Source organism: Sus scrofa, chromosome 10, assembly GCF_054392235.1.
Source record: "Sus scrofa isolate SSC_HxYL_T2T_F1_AM1 chromosome 10, Sscrofa_HxYL_maternal_Yorkshire_Landrace_v2.0, whole genome shotgun sequence".
NCBI lineage: Eukaryota > Metazoa > Chordata > Mammalia > Artiodactyla > Suidae > Sus > Sus scrofa.
The window spans coordinates 78339451-78362880 of record NC_139392.1 but is presented as its reverse complement, the minus strand read 5'-3'; the positions used below and the strand labels follow the sequence as shown (position 1 = coordinate 78362880).

General features: G+C 42.5%; 1 protein-coding gene, 1 long non-coding RNA gene and 1 other non-coding gene across 9 annotated transcripts in view; 1 reads left to right on the top strand and 2 right to left on the bottom strand.

Moving 5' to 3' along the window:
- Nucleotides 1–1162, bottom strand: part of C10H10orf67 (chromosome 10 C10orf67 homolog) — a 160387-nt gene extending 159225 nt beyond the window's left edge. For 3 of the 7 annotated variants that reach the window (XR_014818012.1, XR_001299314.3, XM_084980399.1), the window contains exon 1: nucleotides 180–1162. Coding sequence is in view for 3 of the 7 variants with exons in the window: in XM_084980399.1 (XP_084836525.1) it covers nucleotides 180–241 (62 nt within the window). In the remaining 4 variants the exon portion in view is untranslated. The remainder of the gene's footprint in view (nucleotides 1–179) is intronic. The other 4 variants (XR_014818011.1, XR_001299311.3, XM_013980259.3 and 1 more) reach the window with 2 other exon arrangements.
- Nucleotides 755–12839, top strand: LOC102166060 (uncharacterized). Its single transcript, XR_002336377.2, has 4 exons — nucleotides 755–1251; nucleotides 7272–7509; nucleotides 12290–12365; nucleotides 12479–12839. It is a non-coding gene; the product is annotated as an uncharacterized LOC102166060 (long non-coding RNA).
- On the bottom strand, nucleotides 7082–7219 carry LOC146399539 (small nucleolar RNA SNORA70). Its single transcript, XR_014818505.1, has one exon. It is a non-coding gene; the product is annotated as a small nucleolar RNA SNORA70 (small nucleolar RNA).
- Nucleotides 12840–23430: the final 10591 nt, after the last annotated feature.

Below are 23430 nucleotides of genomic sequence, written 5' to 3'. Positions count from 1 at the left end.
AGGTGTTTAGAAAGAAGGTCTTTTTTGTTTTGTTTTGATTTTCCAATAACAGAAGCTCTACAGCATCCAAATAAAACTGGGGCAGAGGGGGCCAAGAAGGATTATGAGACGGAAGAACTGTAAAAAAAGGCACACACTTCTGTGGTACTACGTGTATGACACTCTTCCAAACACCTTACCCAGGCTGACGCATTGCATGTTCACTCTGAACTATGAAGCAGGCACTATTCATCGCCGTCATGGCTGTTTTCCCGGTGAGGTAACGCGGCACAGACAAGTTAAGTAACTTGCCCAACTCTTGGGCCCTGCAGAGTGTCCTTAGGATTCAAACCCAGGCAGTCTGGCGCCAGAGTCTGTGCTTAGCGTACACAGTACATTGTAGAAATCAACACAGCATCCCTGTGGCCCCGAGTCAGGGGCCCGGGGGGCTGTGGAGCGCGGGAGGGGCGTGGGGCGCGGCCCCGAGGGTGGGTGGGGCAGGCAGCGCGGGGCCGGTGCGCCCGGGTTCGCGCGGGTCACCTGGGGCTGGAGCGGAACTGTTCAATAGTGGACTCCAGGCTCTCGATGATCTTCCAGCACTCCTCGGTCTCGGGCGCGTCGCCACAGCTCTCCATGGGAGCCGCGGAGGTGGCCGCTGGGCCGTGCGCCTCCTGCGGAGTCCAGAACCTGGTGTTCGTTGCTATGGCGACTCCCGGGGAACCGACTGAGCGCGGGAATCCCGGGGCGCGGACGCGGCGGGCGGCCTGCGGGCAGCGGGTGTGACCTGGGGGCGCCCGGCTGCCGCTTCCACCGTCCACTTGGCGCTTCCACCGCCGGTCTGGCTCAGGGCTTCCTGAGCAGGCGCGCTCTTCCCTGAACGCGCACGGGCCAAGCTGCTGCTGACCTGTCCCCAGGAAAGCAGGACTCCTGGTGAGACTAAAAACCCAGCCACGCCGCGAACTCTTTTCGCCTTCTCAGGGCCTCAAGGTCAGAGCTCAGCCTCCTGGAAGGCCGGGCGCCCGAGCGTGTGGATTCCTGGACTTTCCCATCTCAGCACTCTGCTCAGCCTGAGGTCGAAGTTCGGCAGCACTTGCTTTTGTGACCTTCCGCCCTATGCTAAAAGTCATCCTCAGGGAGGATGAAAAATAGTGCCGCCATCTAATAACGATGCCCTGTACGTAATGAGCCTGGGGCTTCAGAGCAATCCCATAATAAGTGGGAAGCAGGCAGCCTGATGCATTGCCTACACCTGCCACCTGACCACAAACAAAGGTACGCGTTCCTGGACAAAAATGTCTTCGCAGAGATTAAACAGGCTTACATTCCTATTTAATATAAAAGGTCAGAACCAGCGCATTAAGTTTTAAGCTATACCGTGTTCTGTGGAATTCACTTTTACTAATTTAAGAAATTCTTTATGGTGAAACTGTTTCTCATTCTGTATTTCTTTTTTTCTTTTTGTGTCTTTAGGGCTGCACCAGGGGCCTATGGAGGTTCCCAGGCTAGGGGTGGAATAGGAGCTACAGCCCCCAGCCTATGCCTCAGCAATGTCAGATCCGAGCCATTTGTGCAACTTACACCACAGCTCAAGGCAACTGCGAGATCCTTAACCCACTGAGCAAGGCCAAGGATTCAACCCATGTCCTCATGGATACTTGGGGGGGTTCCTTAACCGCTGAGCCACAGCAGGAACTCCTCATCCGGTATTTTAAATGGTGTATCTGTCATTGCCAATGCTAGCAAACATCTACCCTGATATGGTTAATATGTCATTGCCTGGCTTTAGAGGCAATCTGTTGTCTACAGGAAAACGATATTTTCTCTCTCATAATGATTATGTAAAAAGAAGTCAATTTGGTATTAAAAGCTCAAAATACAAAGAATAAATCACTGTAGCATTTTCACTACTCTTATATTTAAAGACAAAGATGAAAAAAGTCCCAAATGCCAAGCAAAAATCATAACCAGGGCCAAAACACTCTTCCATGAAGATTCATTTTCTTTCAGGAAGGTGAAGAGAGGAAGAAAAAAGCTACCTTTACTCTACGGTGGTTTTTATTTTCAAAATCTAAGTTCCAAGTCTACTTAGGAAAATATTACTATATAATCATACCAGCATTTAAATATAATTACATATACATGTTAGTATAATACATATTAAATTGTTTAAAGAGAATTTTTATTTTACCACAATGCATATAAAAATTTTTTAAATGAGGGAGTTCTTATTGTGGTTCAGCAGTAATAAATCCGACTAGTAATCAGGAAGATGCAGGGTCGATCCCTGGCCTCGCTAAGTGAGTTAAGGATCCAGTGTTGCTGAGAACTGGAGTGTAGGTAGCAGACCCGGCTTGGAACTGGCATTGCTGTGGCTGTGGCTGTGGCTGTGGCCAGGGAGCTATAGCTCCAATTGACCCCTAGCCTGGGAGCTTCCATATGCCTCCAGTGTGGCCCTCAAAAGCAAAACAAACAAACCAAAAAAACTGGGTCAAGATAGTGAAAAGACTGACAGGCTTGTGGCTCTTTTGCTAATGCAATGCTAAATGAATATTTTGAAACTGAGGAGGGAGATCTCACAGCAGATTTCATGAGTCATTGGTCAGCTCTGTGCAGTGTTGGTTGACCTTTCGTTACACCGTCCCACAAAAACAGTACCGAACAAAACCTCTTTGTTTGAAGCCAGGCTATATAGCATACCAAGGAGCTTCAGATTTCAGTGTCTAGGAGACCAAGTTATGATGATGATTGTTTTTGAAACTATTAACTGCATAACCCTTCTTATCAGTTACCCACATTTACCTCCAGGATTTCTGGCTTATACAATTCTTCATTTCAGGTCATAGTCCCACCTCCTATACCTGGGGTCCACACTGTCAAAGCATATAGCATACTAAATCCAGACCTTTTGTAGCACATGTTGAATTCATTGTTAATGGAAAGCTCATGCGCTCTGGAGTAAACATTTAAAAAAAATAGTAGCTCTGAAACTTGCTTGCTTTATTTAGTACATTGGCCAAGGTTTTTGTTTTTTATGGGCTTTTTTTTTTTTGGTGGTGGTTGTTGTTTTAACATCTCTGAGCGTCTCTTTTCTTATCACTATAAACTGGATAATGATCCTTTCTCAGAGTGGTTGGGAATAATCCATAAAGTGAGAGAAGCAGGCAGCACATGGAATATGTTGCAAGTCAAATGCTAACCAGGCCTTCAAGGAGCATGTTCCTTCTTTCTAAACCACAACTGAGGGATGCCTTGTTTAAAGTTTTCCATTTTTAAAACATTGAATATTTCACAAGCTAAAGTAATTCTTACCTGCTCAATTAGTAGGACTTACCCGATTTAAAATTTTCAAGTGTTTCCCTGAAACATGTATAAATATAACGTGCCCTTATATGAAAATTTCACCTACCAATTATTAAAAGTGTTAACATCTCAGATTAAATAGCATGAGGTTTTGATTAAGAGTCAAGTGCTGGCTCTAAACATAGTAATTTTTATATTCCAGTTGGATATTATCAGTTCTAGAGTCTAATAAAAGCCAAGAGGGTTTCAGTGTAAGTTTGTAATTTAAATTCTTTCTAGAGCGTCATCCTATGTAAAGTGCTTATTTTTCTTTTATCGCCAGCTGTAATCTATGATTATGTGGTACAGGCTCTGTTATGTAAACTTGTTTTATGTTGTGCTTCATCCAGAACCAAAGTTCTTAAATAAAGAGTTGAAAAAGGAAACAGCAAGGCCCTCAGCCAGGACCATATTGTGCTACTATATCCTTTATGGAAAAACTCCTGAGACTAGATCACTTTAATGTCTTGGATTTTGCTGCAATGAGATAACGTGTCCCCTCTTGTAAAAATCCTTCAGTATGTGTTATCTGGCTACAGCTGAAAATCAAGATGAGAGGCACTGGAGGGAGTTTGGACACTTTGAGAGAGAATTTGGATCTTAACCATCAAACGGCCTTGACCACTATCATAAAGACTCTCCTGCATATAAAGCTAAGTTTAGACCTTTAGAAGGGGGAGGGAGGGGGTCAATTAAAATGTAAAGAAAATGGTAGAGTTTAGCCATCTGCAGAAGTGAGCCCAGCTGGCAGAAGATTTAAGAAGGAACCTGCCCCTGAAAGGAATTTGGGAAATCACCAGGTCTGGTCATGTGACCAGAGTGGATCTTCACACCCGGGATATAACTTAGGAAATCTGTAACACAGCCATTGCAATGTACAGTGAGGTGGTTCAGGAAAGGGAGAAGTCTAAATGGAGAGGAATGAAAAGGCAGTTACCATATTTTATGCCATCTAAGATTTCATCCAAAGATGTTAAAAATGTGAGTCTTAGAATCCGTGAAAGAAAGTAGAGGAGGAATTTATCAAAGGGTTTTTCAGGGGACTCCACTTCATCAAATCCTGGGGGGATCTAGTCTCATGAAAAGCGGAACACTCATCGGGCTTTTCCAAAACTTGGATAAAGTACCTGCATAGAACCATCTAGTTCTCTGTTCTTTTTCTAGCTTGCCAATAACTCAGAGTCACAGGTACATAGATTTCCAGGAAAGACTTGGTCTAGATAGCAAAACTGTGATTTTGACTAGTGTGAGTATTCCCCTATAGCCTTACCTAGGAACTGATAAAATACAGGATTGAGATCCATCTCTGTGAGGACTAGACTCAGAGGCAAGGCTTTCCCCACGACAAACCACCAAGTCAGGCTTTCCTGGGCAGTCAGCTCAGCTCTCATTAACATACTGTCGCTCCAATGTCAGGCAACCTTCATTGTCCTTCACCTTGAAACTCTATTTTGGAAACATGGCAGAAGAAAAATTCAAATGTAGCAATTTTGAGAACTAGCAGAAAATGCCCGCCATAGGAGAATACATTAGCATGAAACCCAGGCTGTTATGGTTACGAACAGTGTAATGTAGACTGAGAGGTGTTATGTATGTGTAACACAGGTTATGCTAGCATCAAGCATGTAACCAATGTGCTGATCAGGAGCACACCGTCCAGGGATGGTCCAGCCACCGTTGCTTAAATCAGGAAGCCCATGGGGCAGAAGGGAGTATTCCAAGCTCTGCTGTTAATGGTCCTAGACCAACAAGCCACACTGTGCCAGTTCCTGTACTGAATGTCAGCTGTGGCTTTTTATTGGGTTGACTTATATGGTAGAAATAGGCTTGAACTGGTGAATTTAAAGATCTTCAAGATATGTCCGTCAGCTAAAATAGTTCAGAAGTCCTCCCACCCTTGCAGGGACAGTATGCAAGAACCTCACATAGGCTGTAACTTAAACCCTGAGGGATGGGGCTTGAGTCCCTAATGGCTTTCCATCCAGCCTTTGCTTTGTAGTTGCCTGATGCCTACTAAAAGAACCTAGAAACTTGCTTCTGGAAAGTTATCACATCTACTTCAAGGAACCAACCATACCTGGCAGTAAGCAGAGTACCTGAAAGAACAGAAAGGCAGAACTTTGTAGACCTCATCAGACAGGTTGCATATGAGTTTATTTAAAATAAATGTCCAGGAGTTCCCATCGTGGCGCAGTGGTTAACAAATCCGACTAGGAACCATGAGGAACCATTTTTCTTCTGCGATCCCTGCCCTTGCTCAGTGGGTTAAGGATCTGGCGTTGCCGTGAGCTGTGCTATAGGTCACAGACGCGGCTCGAATCCCGAGTTGCTGTGCCTCTGGAGTAGGCCGGCGGCTACAGCTATGATTAGACCCCTAGCCTGGGAACCTCCATATGCCGAGAGAGCAGCCCAAGAAATCACAAAAAGATAAAAAAAAAAAAAAAAAAGTCCAAGGAGTTCCCTGGTGGTGCACTGGGTTTAAGACCTAGCATTGTCCCTGCTGTGAACTCAAGTTCTATCCCTGGGCCTAGAAACATCAGCATGCTGTGGGCATGGCCAAAAATAAATTAATAAAATAAAAATAAATGTCCAAGACTTGGCTTCATTATAAGCTGAGAGCAAGCTTGTGGGAAAATAGCTAACCATGACCTTCATCAAATTTCTTTAAAGGGTATAGTAGCTACCCAAAGAAACCTAAGAATTGCATGTGACCAAATTAGGTGAGTTTTCTGGGAAGCCAGAAGAAATCAAAAGCTTCCTTAATATGACTGATTTTAATATATAAAATCTCTATCTTATTGATCCTTGTATCCCCAGGGCAACCCATGTCATCCCACAGTAGGTATTGATTAGGTATCTATCAAGTGAATCAGTGACTAAGTATCTCCGAATAATTTCTTTCAAAAAGCCATTCCTGGAGTTCCTGTCATGGCTCAGTGGTTAACGAATCTAAGAACCATGAGGTTGCGGGTTCGATCCCTGGCCTTGCTCAGTGGGTTGAGGATCCAGCATTGCCGTGAGCTGTGGTGTAGGTCGTAGACGAGGCTCGGATCCTGAGTTGCTGTGGCTCTGGCGTAGGCCTGCAGCTACAGCTCTGATTAGACCCCTAGCCTGGGAACCTCCTCATGCTGCAGGAGCAGCCCTAGAAAAGGCAAAAAGAAAAAAAAAAAAAAAAAAAAAGCCATTCCTGGAGTTCCTACTGTGGCATAACGGTAGTCTAATATGGAAAAATGAAATGTTTTATGTATCAAACTGGCTGGGCCATCATGCCCAAATACATGGTCAGATATTATTCTGGATATTTCTGTGGGAGTGTTTTTGGATGAGATTAACTTTTTTGTGGGGTGGGGGACAGGAAGGTAGCTTATTGGTGGATATAAGGAGGGATCAGCACCAAACCTCTCATGCATGCAGGGCCCACCCAATTGTCCAGGAGGCCACAATTAGGAATGTATTTGACCCCATTGCCATCCAGGATGAGCTACTTTTCTGCCACCATGATTTCAAATTCATCCACATTAAACATAGCAAATCCCCACTTCTTGGAGATGTGGATCCTCTGGCAGCCAAGGAACTTGAACTTGGCCCTGAATCGGGCCTCAATCACATGCTCCTTGTTCAGCAGCTTGGTCTGGATGGACATTACGACTTGGCCAGTGTGGACCCTGCCCACTGTGCCTCGAGGCTTTCCAAAGGTACCACACATACCTGCCTGGAGTCTAGGTTGGGGACAGCATTCCAATCATGAATGTCCACTGGAAAGGACTGTCTCTAAGGTCCATTAGTGCAACCCATACAGGAAATAGGCTGTGTATACTACCTAGGAGGCGGCTGTTTGCAACCATTGCACACAGGGCCCCCATGGGGGAAAGAGCACCATGGTTGGCTCAATTGGCTACAGAGAGATTAACATTTGAATCAGTGGATTTTGAGTAAAGCCTATTATCTTCTAGACTATTGGTGGACTTCACCCAATCAGTTAAAGGCCTGAATAGAACAAAAGGCTGTCTTCACCTGAGCAAGAAGGAATTTTGCAGCAGCTGACCTTCAGACCTGGAATGGGACATTGGCTCTTTCCTGAGTCTTCAGCCTGATGATCTTCAAATTAGAACCGTAGCATCAGCTCTCCTCTGGGCCTATAGCCTGCCTGTCTACTCTGCAGATTTGGGATTTGGCAGTCTCCAAAATCATGTGAGTCAATTTCCTAAAATAAATCTATCTATATAGTATATTATACATAATCATCCTATTGGTTCTATTTCTCTGAAGAACTCTAACACAGTGACCAATGAAAAATTAACAAATTAATCAGAGGATACCACTACAGTCTTTGCACCTCTTACTATCAGTCATTGTAAGTGTGATGGTAAATTGCATGTGTCAACTTGACTGCGCTAAGGGATGCCCAGATAGCTGGAAAAACATTCTTTCTGGGTGTGTCTCTGTGGGTACTCCAGAAGAGAGTAGCTTTTGAATGGGTAAACTGAGTAATGATCTCCCTCACCAGCATGAATGGGCATCATCCCATCTGCTGAGGAACAAAAAGTGGGTGAAGGACGAATTTGCTCTCTGCTTGAGCTTGGACATCCGTCTTCTCTTGGCCTCAGACATGGATGCTCTTCGTTCTCACACCTTTGGGCTTGGACCAAGACTCCTGGTTCTCAGGCCTCCAGATCTGGAATAGAGCTATATCACCAGCCTTCTTGGCCTCCAGTTTGCAGACAGTAGATTGTGGGACGTCTTAGCTGCCATAATCACATGAGCCAATCCCTTGTAATAAATCTTTCTATATATCCCTTATATCCTTTTGGTTCTGATTCTCTGGAGAACCCTGACTAATACCGTAAATACACTCAAAGGACAGAGAAAAAGAATGATTACAAGCCTAGTATTTACTGAATGCTACTGGTGCCAGGGATTTTTTCTAAGAACTTAATGCATGACTCATTTAGCTGATTACTCACAATTTAAAAAGGAGAAATGGAAGAGTTCCCTCATGGCTCAGGGGGCTAAGGATTTGGTGTTATCACTGCTGTGGCTCTGGTTATAGCCGTGGCACAAGTCTGACCCCTGGCCTGGGGACTTCTGTGTACTGCAGGCGCAGCTATAAAAAAAAAAAAAAGATAAACAAATAAATTAAAAAAAAAGAAGAAATGGAGACACCAAGAGGTTGATTTACTTGCCCAAACTCACTCAGTTTGCAAGGGGTAAAACCGGGCTCTGAATACAGCTGGTCATGCTCCAGAGCCCACACACTTAATCATTATGCCCTGTTGCCTCACCAAACTGTCATGAGGAACAAATTATTTTAGTTCTTCCCATGATGTTAATTTTGGCAGTGGCCTAAGAAGTATCTCTAAGGCTGTCAGGCACATTATTAGCAACGTAATTCTGAATCTGTGTTGCTGGGGTTGCTGTAGTGGATCAAATACATTAACCCATTGCCTACCAGAGGCCAGGTTTTGGGGAGATGCACCGTTGTGCAATATTAGTGAGAATCAGAAATTAAGCAAAAAGGGGCTACTAGTTTCTCACTAGGGGCTACAAGTTTCACGCCGAAGATGTATTTGCTTAATTCCTAGGAAATGTTCTTAACCTCTTCCTCAGACCTTATATAGCCTTGCATACAATTGTAACAGAGTTTGAAATCTGCTTTCTACCTCTATAGCCAAGAAAGGTGGGGGAGATGGGCTGTTAAAGATGATAAAGACATTGATAGAAATGAAAGGGGATAGCTGGCGCAAAAAGACTGTAAAAAATCTGTGATAAAAATTCAAATCAGGAGCTCCCGTCATGGCGCGGTGGTTAACAAAGCCGACTAGGAACCATGAGGTTCTGGGTTTGATCCCTGGCCTTGCTCGGTGGGTTAAGGATCCGGCGTTACCGTGAGCTGTGGTGTAGGTTGCAGACGTGGCTCGGATCCTGCCTTGCTCTGGCTCTGGCGTAGGCTGGCAGCTACAGCTCCAATTAGACCCCTAGCCTGGGAACTTCCATATGCCTCAGGAGTGGCCCAAGAAATGGCAAAAAGACCAAAAAAAAAAAAAAAAAAAAAAAAAAAATCAAATCACATGAGACTTAGGCCATAGTGAGGAACAAAGGCCCTGAGGACATCACTGTAAAATAACCAAGGTTTGTAATAATGACCATGAGTCACTGATTGTGTTTAATGCAACTATTTTAACACACTCTCTTTAAAAGGCAGGTGTATGTATAAAACAGTTTTTAAAAATTGTCTCAATTCTAAAAGTTATTCTAGCTTGATTCATTCTCTGAGATGATTTTCTGTAGCTGAGATTTTATTTTATTCCTTAAATGACAGGCAGCATCTCTTTGTCATTTACATGGGGTTGCTTTGCGGTGTTGTGATGTCAGAGTTTTCAGAGCTGAAGGGACCTTAGAGATGATATACTTCAGTCCACTCATTCAAGGACATATAGGTATTAAGGCCACAGCTCTACCTAGGATTTCTTTATCCTTTGGTCCATCATAATGTATTTGTCACATTCGGCTATGTTATGCTGCAGGACCTAACAATCCCAAATCTCAGTAACTCAACACAAAAAACGTTAATTTCTTACTCACACTCCAAGTCCCACAGAATTGGCAGGAAGTTCTGCTCCACACAGCTACTGAGGGATCCAGCTGATAGAAGCTCTGTCTCTCTGGGTCTACCTAGGACACAAGTCCTTTAGATTCACTTAACCAAAAAAAAGGAAAGAGAAAATACCAGGCACCAGTAATTAAGTATCCTGGCCCTTCCCACCCACTCCATTGATTAGAGCAGTCACAGGGCTCTCCACCAGTTGCAAAGCACCTGGAGAGTCTCTTCTTCCAAGGACTCAGAAAGTGGAGGGGAGTTAGCAATATCCATCAGGCTGCCTTCCGTCTCATCACCCTTCTTAAACAACTTTGCAAACAGCAAGAAAGTGATGGAGGGAGTTCCCGTCATGGCGCAGTGGTTAAGGAATCCGACTAGGAACCATGAGGTTGTGCGTTCGATCCCTGCCCTTGCTCAGTGGGTTAACGATCCAGCGTTGCCATGAGCTGTGGTGTAGGTCACAGACGCGGCTCGGATCCCATGTCGCTGTGGCTCTGGCGTAGGCTGGCAGCTACAGCTCCGATTAGACCCCTAGCCTAGGAACTTCCCATATGCCGAGGGAGCAGCCCAAAAAATGGCAAAAAGACAAAAAAAAAAAAAAAAAAAAAAGAAAGAAAAAGAAAGTGATGGAGATGATAACAATGATGAGGATGATGGTGACGGTGATGACGGTGGTAATGCCACCTGATGTTTGCACAGGACCTTAAGGTCCATAACAGGCTTCTCTCATTTACACTATTAATGCAACCTTGTGCAAAACAGTCCTTTTTTCCTATGAGAAAATTAAGTTCCCAAGAAAGTTCAGTTGAATAGGTTGGCTTAGGATCACATAAGTGAGTATCTAGGAGATGAAATACTGAATTTTAGTCACAGCTGAAAGAGGACCAGAGGAAAAAAGTGGGATAGGAATTTAATCCAGTAACAGACCAGCATGAGGATCCCCGTCCCAGAATTCACTGCGAAGGAGCTTTGAAGCATAAGCGTTAATAAAAGTAAAGAAAATAGTGGCACCCGTTTCTAGTTATGACTCTTTTCCTTATAACCACATGTACCCTTTTATTTTACAACAAAAGATGCCTGGCCTGTAAGCACAGACACTTAATATTTATTATATTAATGCAAACCAAAGTAAAAACCACATGTTCCTAAGAGGCTGTATTAGGTGTTAGGTAATAACACTGTTAGATTGGAAATAGCCCATCTGGGCCAGAAATTTAAGGCATCAACACGTTGAATCTAGATGTGACAAAACAAAATACAGCTGTGAAATAAATTGATCTGCTTGAACTATGGGAGAACTTAAGGCAGCCTGATGAGAATGGCAGATCCAGTCACACAGTAAGTATTTAGCATCGAGTTAGGCATAGGACAGAATACAGAGGAGAGGTTTGGTCTTCTGAAAACTTATACATTGAGGGAGAAGACAAAATACAGGTAAAACAATGCACATTCTTACTAAACAGTCTATAAAAAGTGCCGTCTCATACAATGAAAATTCCATAGAGTTCCCATTGTGGCTCAGGTAACAAACCTGACTAGTATCCATGAGGATGCAGTTTCAATCTCTGACCTTGCTCAGTGGGTTAAGGATCTGGCGGCACCTGGAGCTGTGATGTAGGTTGCAGACGCAGCTGGGATCTGGGGTTGCTGTTTCTGTTGTGTAGGCCAGTAGCTTGCAGCTCTGATTTGACCCCTAGCCCGGAACTTCCCATGTGCCGCAGGTATGGCCCTGAAAAAAACAAAAAAGAAAACTCCAGGAGTTACCATCATGGCTCAGTGGTTAACGAACCCGACTAGTATCCATGAGCGCTTGGGTTAAGGATCCCTGCGTGGCCGTGAGCTGTGGTGTAGGTTGCAGAAGTGGCTCAGATCCAGCGTTGCTGTGGCTCTGGCGTAGGCTGACGGCTTCAGCTCCGATTCAACCCCTAGCCTAGGAGCCTCCATATGCCGGGGGTGCGGTCCTAAAAAGTAAAGAAAAAAAGAAAACTCCACATGTGAAGAAACTGAAAGAGGAGTTCCCTGGTGGCTCAGCCACTTACTGCTGTGGCTCAGGTCACTGCTGTGACTTGGGTTCAGTTCCTCAGTTCCTGGCCTGGGAACTTCCACATGCCTGTTGGGGGGGAAAAAAAAAAAAAAAAAAAACAAGGGGAGAAAAAGAGGAAGATAACTAAAGGTAGGAAGGGTCAGTGATCTAGACCCAGGATTGGAAGCTGAATACAGTCTGCGTAGGTGAAGAGGACAAGAGAATCAGTTCTGAAAACAGAATGAACAAAGCCTCCAGGTACATCGTGTTCCTGGGAAAGTGCCTGGCCCCGGCTGTGGCATGCCAGCTTGCGTTATTCTTAGTTGTGTATGTGTATCTCTGTCCCACAGATTATGATCGTCTCGAGGAAACGGCCTTATTTACCTTCGTCTAAGTGGAGCAGGTGTTGCACATGGCACATAAAAGGTACTCAAAACTCTTTCACGAATACTGCTTACATTTTTTTGCTTAGAGTAATAGGGAAAAGATTCACGTGGATTCCACAAACTTTTCTTAATCTATTATTATTTCATTTTAAGATGGAAGATAACATCCCTTAATGTTCTTCTGCCTCGGTTACTATGAAAAATTCAGAGTATAATAGCAGGACTAATGCCAAGCTGCATTGTACTGCCTGCAAAGCACTCAAGGAAAACACGAACATGCTTCTTTGTTACTTCTTGAGATATTATTAACCAGGGAGAAAGTTTGAACTAAATATGAACTATTGTCAAGCCAAGAGAGGATTCCCTCATTCAGAGCGTATCTCCTTGAATAATTCACTCGGCAAAGTCCCTTTTACTGCAACAAGCCTAGACTAGAGTTTCTTAGGGTGTCTTAATGGATTTTAATTGTACCCCTCCCTATCTTGATATCAACACTGTGTTATTGATTATTCTATTTTGATCGCTTTTATTATTTCTTCCAACCCAAAAGCTTGAAACAATTCGTACCTTTGGTTTTTGTTTTCATTGTCTTCTCTATGGATAAACTAATGAACCCAGTGTGTCCAACATCATGGGCTTAGCTTGTGATGCCTTCTCTCTGGCCACAGATTGTCCCTCTCACCCCCCCCCCCATATTGTGATTTATAATAAGAAATATATATATGTTGGTCTTCTCCTGTTTCTGGCATGGAATTCCTAAAACCCTTGGAATTTTCGGAAAGATAAGAGTGATAAAGATGTCTTTTGTTATTCATAACAAGTCCCTTTCCCACTTAGGAGAGTTAATGTTAATAAGTGACTTTTGGAAAACCCTAGGGGTGGGAGCTGCTTGAAATGGAACCAATCACCTGATTAAACTCAAATTAATGGATTAGAACTTTCAACCCCACCCATCAGCTTGTCCAGGGAGGGGAGAGGGTTTGGAGGTTAAGTCAGTCACCAATGAGCAGTGATTTAATTCATCATGCCTATGTAATGAAGCCTCTATAGATACCCAATAAAGAAAGCTTTGGAGGTGTTCCTGCTGTGGTGCAGTGGGTTAAGGGTCTGGCATTGCTGCAGCAGTATAGGTTGCAGCTGCAGCTCAGATTCGACCCCTGACCCTGCAACTTCCATACGCGACGTGTGTGGCTGAAAAAGAAAAAAAGAGAAAGGTTTGGAGAGCTTCTGGATTGTCAGTACTTGGAGCTGCTGGGAAGCTGGTGCACCTGAAGGAGCCCTTTTCTTCACACTTTCTCTCAAGCATCTCTTCCACCTGTAATCAACCAGCAATCTCATAAGTACACCCGTTTTCCTGACTTCTGTGAGCTGCTCTAGCAAATGCATTGGATTGAGGAGCGATTTATAGCTGGTCATTCCACAGCATAAGTGACCACCTGGGCCTGCAGTTGGCCTCTGAAGGGGGAGGACAGGGGCGGTCTTGAGGGACTAAACCCTTAACTTGTGAGGCTTGCTGTCGTCTCCAGGTAGGTCCTGTCAGAATTAAGCTCAATTGTAGGAGGCCCAGCTGGTGTGCTGCAGGATGGCTTGACGTGTAGAAAACCCAGACATCTGGTGTCAGAAGTGCGGTAGTGTTGTAGTGGAGCCTTGAGAGAAGAGGAGACACCAGAATGGGTTTTCCATTTAGACTCCGTAACCCCCATCGCTAAAATGCACCTGTGCTGTCATCGGGCTGAAGTGCTTGGTTAGTTGAGGGGTTGAAGTGCACCTAACTGAATTCTCCCATCCAAAGTAAGACTTCCCTTTCTGGCAAAAGGGCCATTAGCCTTTAATTCGTTGGGGACAGCAATCAGCAAGGTTCTAAGGCTCACTTTCTCCTCTTATAAAGAGAAGATGATGATTAATGGGAATAATTATGAAGACTAGGCACCACCACATAAAAGCGAGACATGAAATTATTTGTCCCCTATGATTACAACCATTTAAGAATGCCTGCAGTTCTAATGGCCAAGAATGAAAGGGAAAACAAAAAAGGAAAAACGATTATGTTTTACGGAGGTGGGATTATGAATGAACTTAATCTTCCCTCTAAATTTTCTCTGAACATTGTTTTAAAAATAAACAGATGTTTATTTATAAATGAACAGATGTTCAAACCCCTCTAAGACTTCAGCACTCTGACTTTCCTTTTATGTCCAAATAAAACGGCTTAATTATATATCCACGTATTTTCCTATTTTTTTTTTTAAATCCCCCTCATGGATGGGGGTGGGGGAGGAGACTTGGTCCCTTTCCATTTGCCCATGTGCTTGGGGCTAAAGTTAAGTGCGTTTTCAGCACAGTTCCATTACTCAAGGCTATTCCCTCTTTTTTTTTTTTTTTTTTTTTAGGGCCGCACTCATGGCGTAGGAAGTTCCCAGGCTAGGGGTCGAATTGGAACCACAGCCACAGCAACACCAGATCCAAGCCACATCTGCAACCTATTCCACAGCTCAAAGCAATGCTGGATCCTTAACCTACTGAGCGAGGCCAGGGATCAAACCAGCATCCTCAAGGATACTAGTCGGATTCATTTCCACTGAGCCACCACGGGAACTCCTATTCACTCATTCTTACCTTGCGACTCTTTGAAGAAAAGGAGGGGGTTACAGAACAGCACAAAGCACAAAACAACTTGAACTGGGATATTGACTCCATTTTCACCCCACCATACATAACTTCCTCCAGAAATTTTTCTCTTCCATCATTTGATCCATCTTCCATATAGATTAAATGACCCTATAAATATACTCTTGTCTGAGCTCTTCTTCTTAGCATTTAAGGCAGTTTTAATTTTGTTCTTATGGGTGTGGTTACTTGGATTAATAGCGCTCTGTCCCACTGTGTTATAAGCTCCGTGAAGGCAGGGTTCATTTTTGCTTTTGTTCACCACGGTATTCCTAGCACCTAGCATAGCATCTGGCCTGTGATAAACATTCAATACATATTTGCTGAGTAAATGAGCAATGATTGGTAGCATTTATTGAACACATGCAATTTCATAGGCATTGTACTCATGTGCAGCAAATGGTCCAGACATTTTCTCAGTGCTTTCTAACATTTTATTTAACACTCGTAAAAACTTTGTGAGAAGTGTATTGTTATTTGTCCCGTTACATTAATGACCAAAACCCAAACAAAACCTGAGACACAGAGAGGTTATGTAATTGCCCGAGGTCACACAGCTTGTAAATGGAAGAACTGGTATTCAATCAGTCTGTGTCCTGAGCCCATGATCCTAACGGGTATGCAAGCTATTTAAATAGATGAATCAATGAATAGAGAGGCAGAACTACTTATTCCCTAAAAAGTTTATTGTTCATCTGTTTTTCTGGGCCTTTGGAACAAGGTAGAGATGAAATAATTCCTTTCTCTCATGTAGCTTATGTTCGTGTGTATATGCACACATGTGTGCCCACACACGAAATAAACAATCATCAGAGGAATGTATACCAAGTCAGGCAGTGATAAGTGCTGTGGCAAAGAAGAAAGCAGGAGAGGGAAATGCAAAATAAAGGCAAGTTTCTGCCAGCGTTGTCAAGGAAGGTTTTTTTAGAGGAGCAATTTCCAACAGCTGAGGATTAGGTCAAAGAGAAGATATAGAAATGATTGAGAAATAAATAATTCAATTAAAAGGATACAAGCAGATAAAATTAAAAGCAAGAATTTATTAAAGCTTCTTAACAAGCCCAGGGCTGGAGAAAGCAGCCAAATATCCTGGGAGGTCATTTGACACAGCATAGTGGTGGTGGTTCTAAATTCCAGGGGAACGGAGATAAGTCAGCCCAGAAGTACCCCTGTTCTGTCTTCGGCTGGTTTGCTGCTGCCTGGTCCTGGGCAGTCTCCAGGTGGGGAGCAGCACTAACCAAAGTATGTCACATCACCATCTAAATGCACCTCTGAGTCACTAAACAAAATAAAAATCAAATATAATCCATGCATCCCCTGATCAGCCCCCATGCCTACTTTCCTGTGACTTTGCAAGGGATATCTGCTTTTTTTAGTGTCTGAGCAGGTGCTTTGCCTGAAAGAGTCATGCATTTCCCTCAGGTGTTTCATTGATGCGCAGGTGGCAGGTTAAGCACTTAGACCATGTGACTCAATGTTGTCTGAGAGGAAAGTTTGGGGAACATGATACCTAACCCGCCCTTGTGTTACCAAATCTTTGTGAGAAAATGGACTCAGAGAGATCCACAGAACAAGATGTTGGTGAAAGCGATTAGGTGTGTTAATTCCTAAAGCAAAGGAGTTCTGTTTAAAGGGAGACCAACAAAAACATGTAGGTGTTGAGTGGCCTCTACTATCACTAGAATTTCTAGAGTTTCTAAATCAGGATGAGGTTTGACTCTCTTTACTATCAATTCTCTCCATGCCTGGCCTTCCCCACCCTCTTTCTTTTCTCTTTCTTTCTTTCTTTCTTTCTTTCTTCCTCTTCTTTTTCTTTCCTTTTTATAATTTATTCAGTAGCAGTAGACAAAACAGCAAAGCCACATCCAGAACAGCTGGTTAACTGATACACCTTGAGGTTTTTGAAAACCAAAGAACTGAACATTTCCTTTGTGCCAAAGGAGAGGAAGTGGATATTGCTAAGACACTGCACTTTAATAAGAAGTCCATTTAGTCAGAATGATTTCCTGACCCAGGAGGTAAATTACCTGTTCTGTCTTTCCCCTATCGATCTGCCCAAAGGCCATTAAAATATAGGTTATAGCTCAGAAAACTGGATGCAGAAATAAAAGTTTGCTAAACTGACATTGAATTAGCAATGCCACAGAAATGTCCCTAACCACTACCTCTGAGAAGGCATTGCCATCTGTTTTCCTGTCTTTTCGGTGATAACTACCCCTAGCTCTTGTGGTGTTTGGATAAACTCCCAGATGTTGCTGTTGGTTTGTTGAAAGTTAGTTCTTAAACTCGGGTTTGACTGGAGGAGAGGGAAATGTTCAAGACTTCCTTTTCCTCAGGCTGAATTTGGTACCTGTATCACTTAGACTTTCAGCAGCAGGCACCTGAATATCCCAACTCAAGAAGTGAAAACATCACCATTCAAAACAATAAGTCAATGTATTGGTTCACAAACTTGGGATATGAGAGATAAGATAAAAGAGTTTCTCCCAATGCTTAGCTCAATCCGTAGCTCCAACTCTAGGTTTTTGCAATTCTCTATGCTCATTCTCTGGTCCAGAACACGACGGCTGCAACCAGTCCAGCCCCAATGATGTCAACATGCAGAGGAACATCTTAGACAGTGCTGTGTGTCAACTGTATCTCAATATAACTGGAAGGGAAAAAAAGCACATAACATGTGCGGGGTGGGGGGTCATGTGCAAGAGTTCTCTCGAAAGAGCACAGTAAACCCATAAAAAGAGGGGGAAGTTTTGCAAATCATATATCTGATCAAGGTCTGGTTTCCAGAGTACATAAAGAACTCTTACAACTCAACAATTAAAAGGCAAATAACACAATTTAAAAATGGAAAATGGGAGTTCCCTTGCAGCACAATGGATTAAGGATCAGGGGTTGTCACAGAAGCTGGAATCCCTGCTGTGGCACAGGTTGAATCCCTGGCCCAGGAACTTCTACATACTGAGGACATGGCCAAAAACATGTAAATATTTGTTAAAATTTAAATAAATAAATAAAAATGGAAGATGGATTTGAATAGACATTTCTAGAAAGAATATATACAAATGGCCAAAAAGAACATAAAACGATGCTCAATCCTATTAGTCATTAGAGCAATACAAATGAAAACCATAAGAAGATACTGCTTTATACATACTGGAAGTGTTATATCCAAAAAAAATATACAAAATAAATGTTAGGATGTGGAGAAATTGGAACCCTTGTATATTGCTGGTGGGTATGTGAAATAGTACAGTCACTTTGGAAAATGAATCTAGCATTTCCTCAAATAGTTAAGTATAAATTTACCATTTGACCCAGTAATTCCACTCCCAGTTATCTTCCCAAGAGAATTAAAAATATATATATGCACAAAAACATGTGCACAAATGTTCATTCCAGCAGTCATAACATTCATAATAACCAAAAAGTGAAAACTCAAATATCTGCCAGTTAATGAATGGATAAACAAAATGTGATATACTCACATAAAGGAATATTCTTCCACCATGAAAAGAAAGCAAATGTTGTTACATGTTGCAACCTGGGTGAGCCTTGAGCATATTGTGCTAAATGAAAGAAGCCAGGTACAAAAAGCCACATATTGGATGATTCTGTTTACATGAAGTTTCCAAAATAGTTTACACAGTAGATTAATTGTTGGCAGAGGCTGCCGGGAAAAGAGAAAGCTAGTACTTACAAGGTTTCTTTGCGGGTGGTGGGGGGGGTGATGACAATATTCTGGAATTAGGGGTGATGTTTGCATGACTTTGTGAGAACACCAAAACCACTGAATTATACACTTTAGAAGGGAAGATATTTTGGGGTGCAAATTATATCTCAACAACAGCAACAAAAAAGAAACATGAACACTTCTTTGCCACAAGTTCTCAGAAAACCTCTCCTACCAATGCTGTGAACTACAGCACATAAACGGACCAATGTCCTCGCGTTCCTGCTGTGGTGTAAAGGGATGGGTGGTGTCTTGGGAGCCCTGAGACGCTAGGTCAATCCCCGGCCTGACACAGTGAGTTAGGGATCCAGCGTTGCTGCAGCTGAGGCTTGAGTCATAACTGTGGCTTGCTCAGATCTGATCCCTGGCCTAGGAACTCCATGTGCCGCAGGGTGGCCAAAGAAAAAAAAAAAAAAAAAAAAAAAGAACGAGTCTCCTGGAGGATGTCCTGTGTCTAGTGAGAGGCAGGTAGGTCCTGAGTGATTTAGATTCCTCCACTCCTGTCCCCTGAAGCTGAGATCAACCCTCCAACCTTATGACTGCTACAAAAAGAAGGAGGTGCTGAGGACGTGGGGTGAACACGAAACTTATGTTCTTGTGCTTCTTTTCTCCCAGCATCTCACATCCTGGGCATGTTTTTATACCTGCCCTTATTCTAATATAATGTATTATAATTGTCTCTTTGCTGTCTCCCCTGCTAAATTGTGAGCTCCTTGAATGCAAAGGCTTCGGAGTATCCCCCACAGCTAGTACAGCATTTAGCCGTGGAAGGTAATCGGGAAATGCTGTGGAATACATGGCTGATGACACTTGGAAATATCTCGTATTCTGGCTGATATACCAATATTCCCCACATCAGCAATTCCTTGTTGGTATAAAGTCGTGCCTTCTGATACGCCCTTAATTAATGTATTCCCCCCAAGAGGATAACTATTGACTCACTCAAAGCTTTGTGTGAGTTTGTTTTATCAGCTCCTTTCTGACTCAGGGAAGAGAACGAGCCTGGGCTTCCCAGAAGCAGAAAAACATGAAGAGGAACTTGTACCCCTGATCTTTTAGTTTGGAACCAGCTCATATGACAAGATCATGGCCTTTTAGTTTTTTCCTGTGTGTGTGTTTAAAATAAGAATTTCCAGTTGTTAAAGAAATACCGATGCTTTCTCCAACTTGGTACCTCTCTCTCTCTCTCTCTCACACACACACACACACACACACACACACACACTCAGAGTCACATCCTCAGAGACCACTCTCTCCAATCTCTGAAATGGGAAAGATGCATTGGCTACCTTGAAGCAAAGATAAAGGGGAAGTCAGGTTTTAGTAATTTAAAGCAGTTCTTTGAGATGGTAAATAAGCACGGACAAAGGGGAAAGGATAGAGATAATTTATCTTTTATTTGAATCCCAGGGGCCTCTGATGAGGAGTTTTTGATAAGATCTTTAAGGATCCTTTCAGCTCTAAAGCCTTATAGTGGTGGGATTCATCACAGAATAGTTCCTTTGGGAAACATTTAAAGAGAAGCCATAGAAAGTAATCTACAGCTTCAGCTTCTTAGCTAAAAACTTTAATAGAGTTATAATTAATTTGGAAGAGCAACTATACCATGAGCTCTGAAGTGTGTGGATACAGTAAACTCACTAAGTAGAGAATTAACAAATCAATGAAGGGAGGAAAATTCAAGGCCACATTTGTAGGCAGAGAAGTGACCCAGGACCTGTATTAAGGACAAGGGACAAGTAATGCAATTAGAGAAAATAATTCAATCTAAGTCTATAAATTGACAAATTTTGAGCTATCAGATACAAATCCTTGGAAAATGATTAAGCATTATCCTTGATATGAAAACTGTGTTCTATAGAAATAATACAGAAAATTGGATGTTTACGTCTATATTACTTATAACATTGAAAAACTGGAATCCTAATTGTTTTTCAAATGAAATTGCTTTGGTGTTTCCTTTTGGTGAAGCAGATTAAGGATCTGGTGTTGTCAACTGCAGTGGCTCAGGTCACTAGTGTAGCTCAGGTTGGCCTTGGGAACTTCCACATGCCATGGATGCAGCCAAAAAATAATAATAATAATTTTAAAAAATGAAAAGAAATTGCTTTAATAAGTTATTGTATATGTACTCATGACATAATATGTAGGTGAGACAATATATTTATCTGGAGGTGCTCTGGGAACTTGAATTGCATTATACATGAAATATATGGCTTGTGAATCCATGATGTTAGTCCAAGCAGCAAGTATTATTAAAAATAATAATAATAACAATTTAAAACATGTCCAGTGACTCAAGAAGGTTTTAGTGGATTGTCTGGGACCAGTTATGGCAATGCTAGGGAACTCTTTTGGGACACAGAAGAAGGTCTCTTGAAGAACCTCATGGGGGATGGAGGACAAGGTGGGAAAAGCTGGAAGAAGTTCCCTGGTTGCTTATGTCTCTTTGAGACACATTCCTGAACTCCACGAGGAAACAAAGCAGAGGGTTCAGGGCTGAACCCCTCAGAACCAGTGCCTTCTTTTAGAATTCCAGCCCTGAGATTTTCCAAACACATTTGAGGAGATATGATTAAATGGACAACAACCCAGTTTTAAGAGGATAGACTGGGCGTTCTCGTCATGGCGCAGTGGAAACGAATCCAACTAGGAACCATGAGGTTTCGGGTTTGACCCCTGGCCTCGCTCAGTGGGTTAAGGATCTGGTGTTGCCATGAGCTGTGGTGTAAGTCGCAGATGCAGCTCAGATCTGGTGTTGCTGTGGCTGTGGCTGTGGTGTAGGCTGGCAGTTGTAGCTCCCATTAGACCCCTAGCCTGGGAAACCTCCATATGCTGCGTGTGCCCTAAAAAAAAAAAAAAAAACTTTCCGCAAGGGGCCTTCCAAGTTGAGTCACTTCTGAGTGTATCCAAAAGCCTCAGAAGTTCAGACAAAAGCCAATCACGTCCACAGAGAACAAAGCTCAAAAGTAAAGGGAAGGGAGTTCCCATTGTGGCTCAGGGGAAATGAATCCAATTAGGAACCATAAGGTTTCGGGTTTGATCCCTGGCCTTGCTCAGTGGGTTAAAGATCTGGCGTTGCTGTGAGCTGTGGTGTAGGTCACAGACGTGGCTCGGATCTGGCATTGCTGTGGCTGTGGCGTAGGCCGGGGCTACAGCTCGGATTAGCCCTCCTAGCCTGGCAACCTCCATATGCAGTGGGCCTAAAAGGACCAAAGACAAAAAAAAAAAAAAAAAAAAAAAAAAAAAAGTAAAGGGAAGAATGGAAGGGCATTGAAGGGCCATTTCCACTTCCTCATAAACTCTCTGAATGAAATGTAATCTGTTCCAAGTGGTACCAGATTGATTGCATCTTGCTCTATCCTTGTCTTGGCTGTCAGTGCATTTTATTTGGGATTTAATTGTCCTTTTCTTTCTCATACCTTCTCCTCCTGATTGATTAATAATCAGTAAACATTCATTGAGGCATTTTTATATACAAAATAGTGTGTAAGATCCTCTGATAAAAATGCTATTGAATGAAACATAACAAAGGGATGTGCATTCCATTTGGGAATGTGTGACTCTTGAGCTGGTCTTAATCCACTGATGTCAAAAATGACCCGTGGGGAGATATGGTACTTGGTTGATCAACCTGTTCCCTGCATTGTGTCAATGCAATTCCCAAACCCTATGTACTCGAAAGCAGACCTTTCTGCGCAAAATTGTTATTGTTCTTCCTCAAATCTGATCTATGCCATATTACATAACAAATTGTTGACTAAAGATGTATCCATGGCACAAACCTTGATTTTAGCGAGAAAGTACATCATAATTACTAGGTTTCTCTTTTGTGATTAATCAGAACTTTGAATTTGCCTTACACAAAACATAAAGGAATACTCCCATGCCATTGCAGAATGTTTCATCTCTCATTGTAAGTACGGGTTGCATGCTCTCTGAAATATTTTAACAGCCTCTGACTCTCCTAAATCATTTAATATCTGCAGGATAACAAAAGAATTTGAATAGTGTTTCAATAATAAATGCTTCAGAAGAAATCTGGTAATGTGAATATTATTACAAGGCCAAAAAAAAAAAATCCATAGACCATTTATTGAACGCATGTGAAGTGAGCACGCTGCAAACAGTTGCTCTGATTCATGCCTCAAGCCTGTTGGATCTCTCAAGATCCAACAAGTCATCTGGTGACTCAGGCAGCTGCAGAGCAGAAAACAAAATGCTCAGTCCAACCTGTATTTCTGAGCATTTACTGGGTGTAGCCCTTTATGATCCAGCTGAATCCCTTTTTTGCAAGACTTGCAACAATGAATTCAATCAATACAGGAAAACAAGTCTGTAGCATTCCAAAAGGATTCTCTAATCTAAATAAAAAAAAAAAAGTGCAAGTTACAACTAATCTGGCACGTCACAAATGAATTTAGGGAAGACTGTGATAGAACCAAGATGATAAAATGGCTCATGCTGGCAAATTGCCTTGAATTTGGTAAAATTTCATCCATTATTTACACTAGACAAAATCAGAACATAAAAATATTTTTAAATTGGGACAGTTTGGATTAATGGGATCAACTCAATAGACAATCTACTTAAATAAATTTCATGCACTGTTAAGGTTATTAAGAAAATTATAGGCTGTGACCGAGAGCCTGATATCTTTTTTTTTTTTTTTTTGTCTTTTGTTGTTGTTGTTATTGCTGTTGTTGTT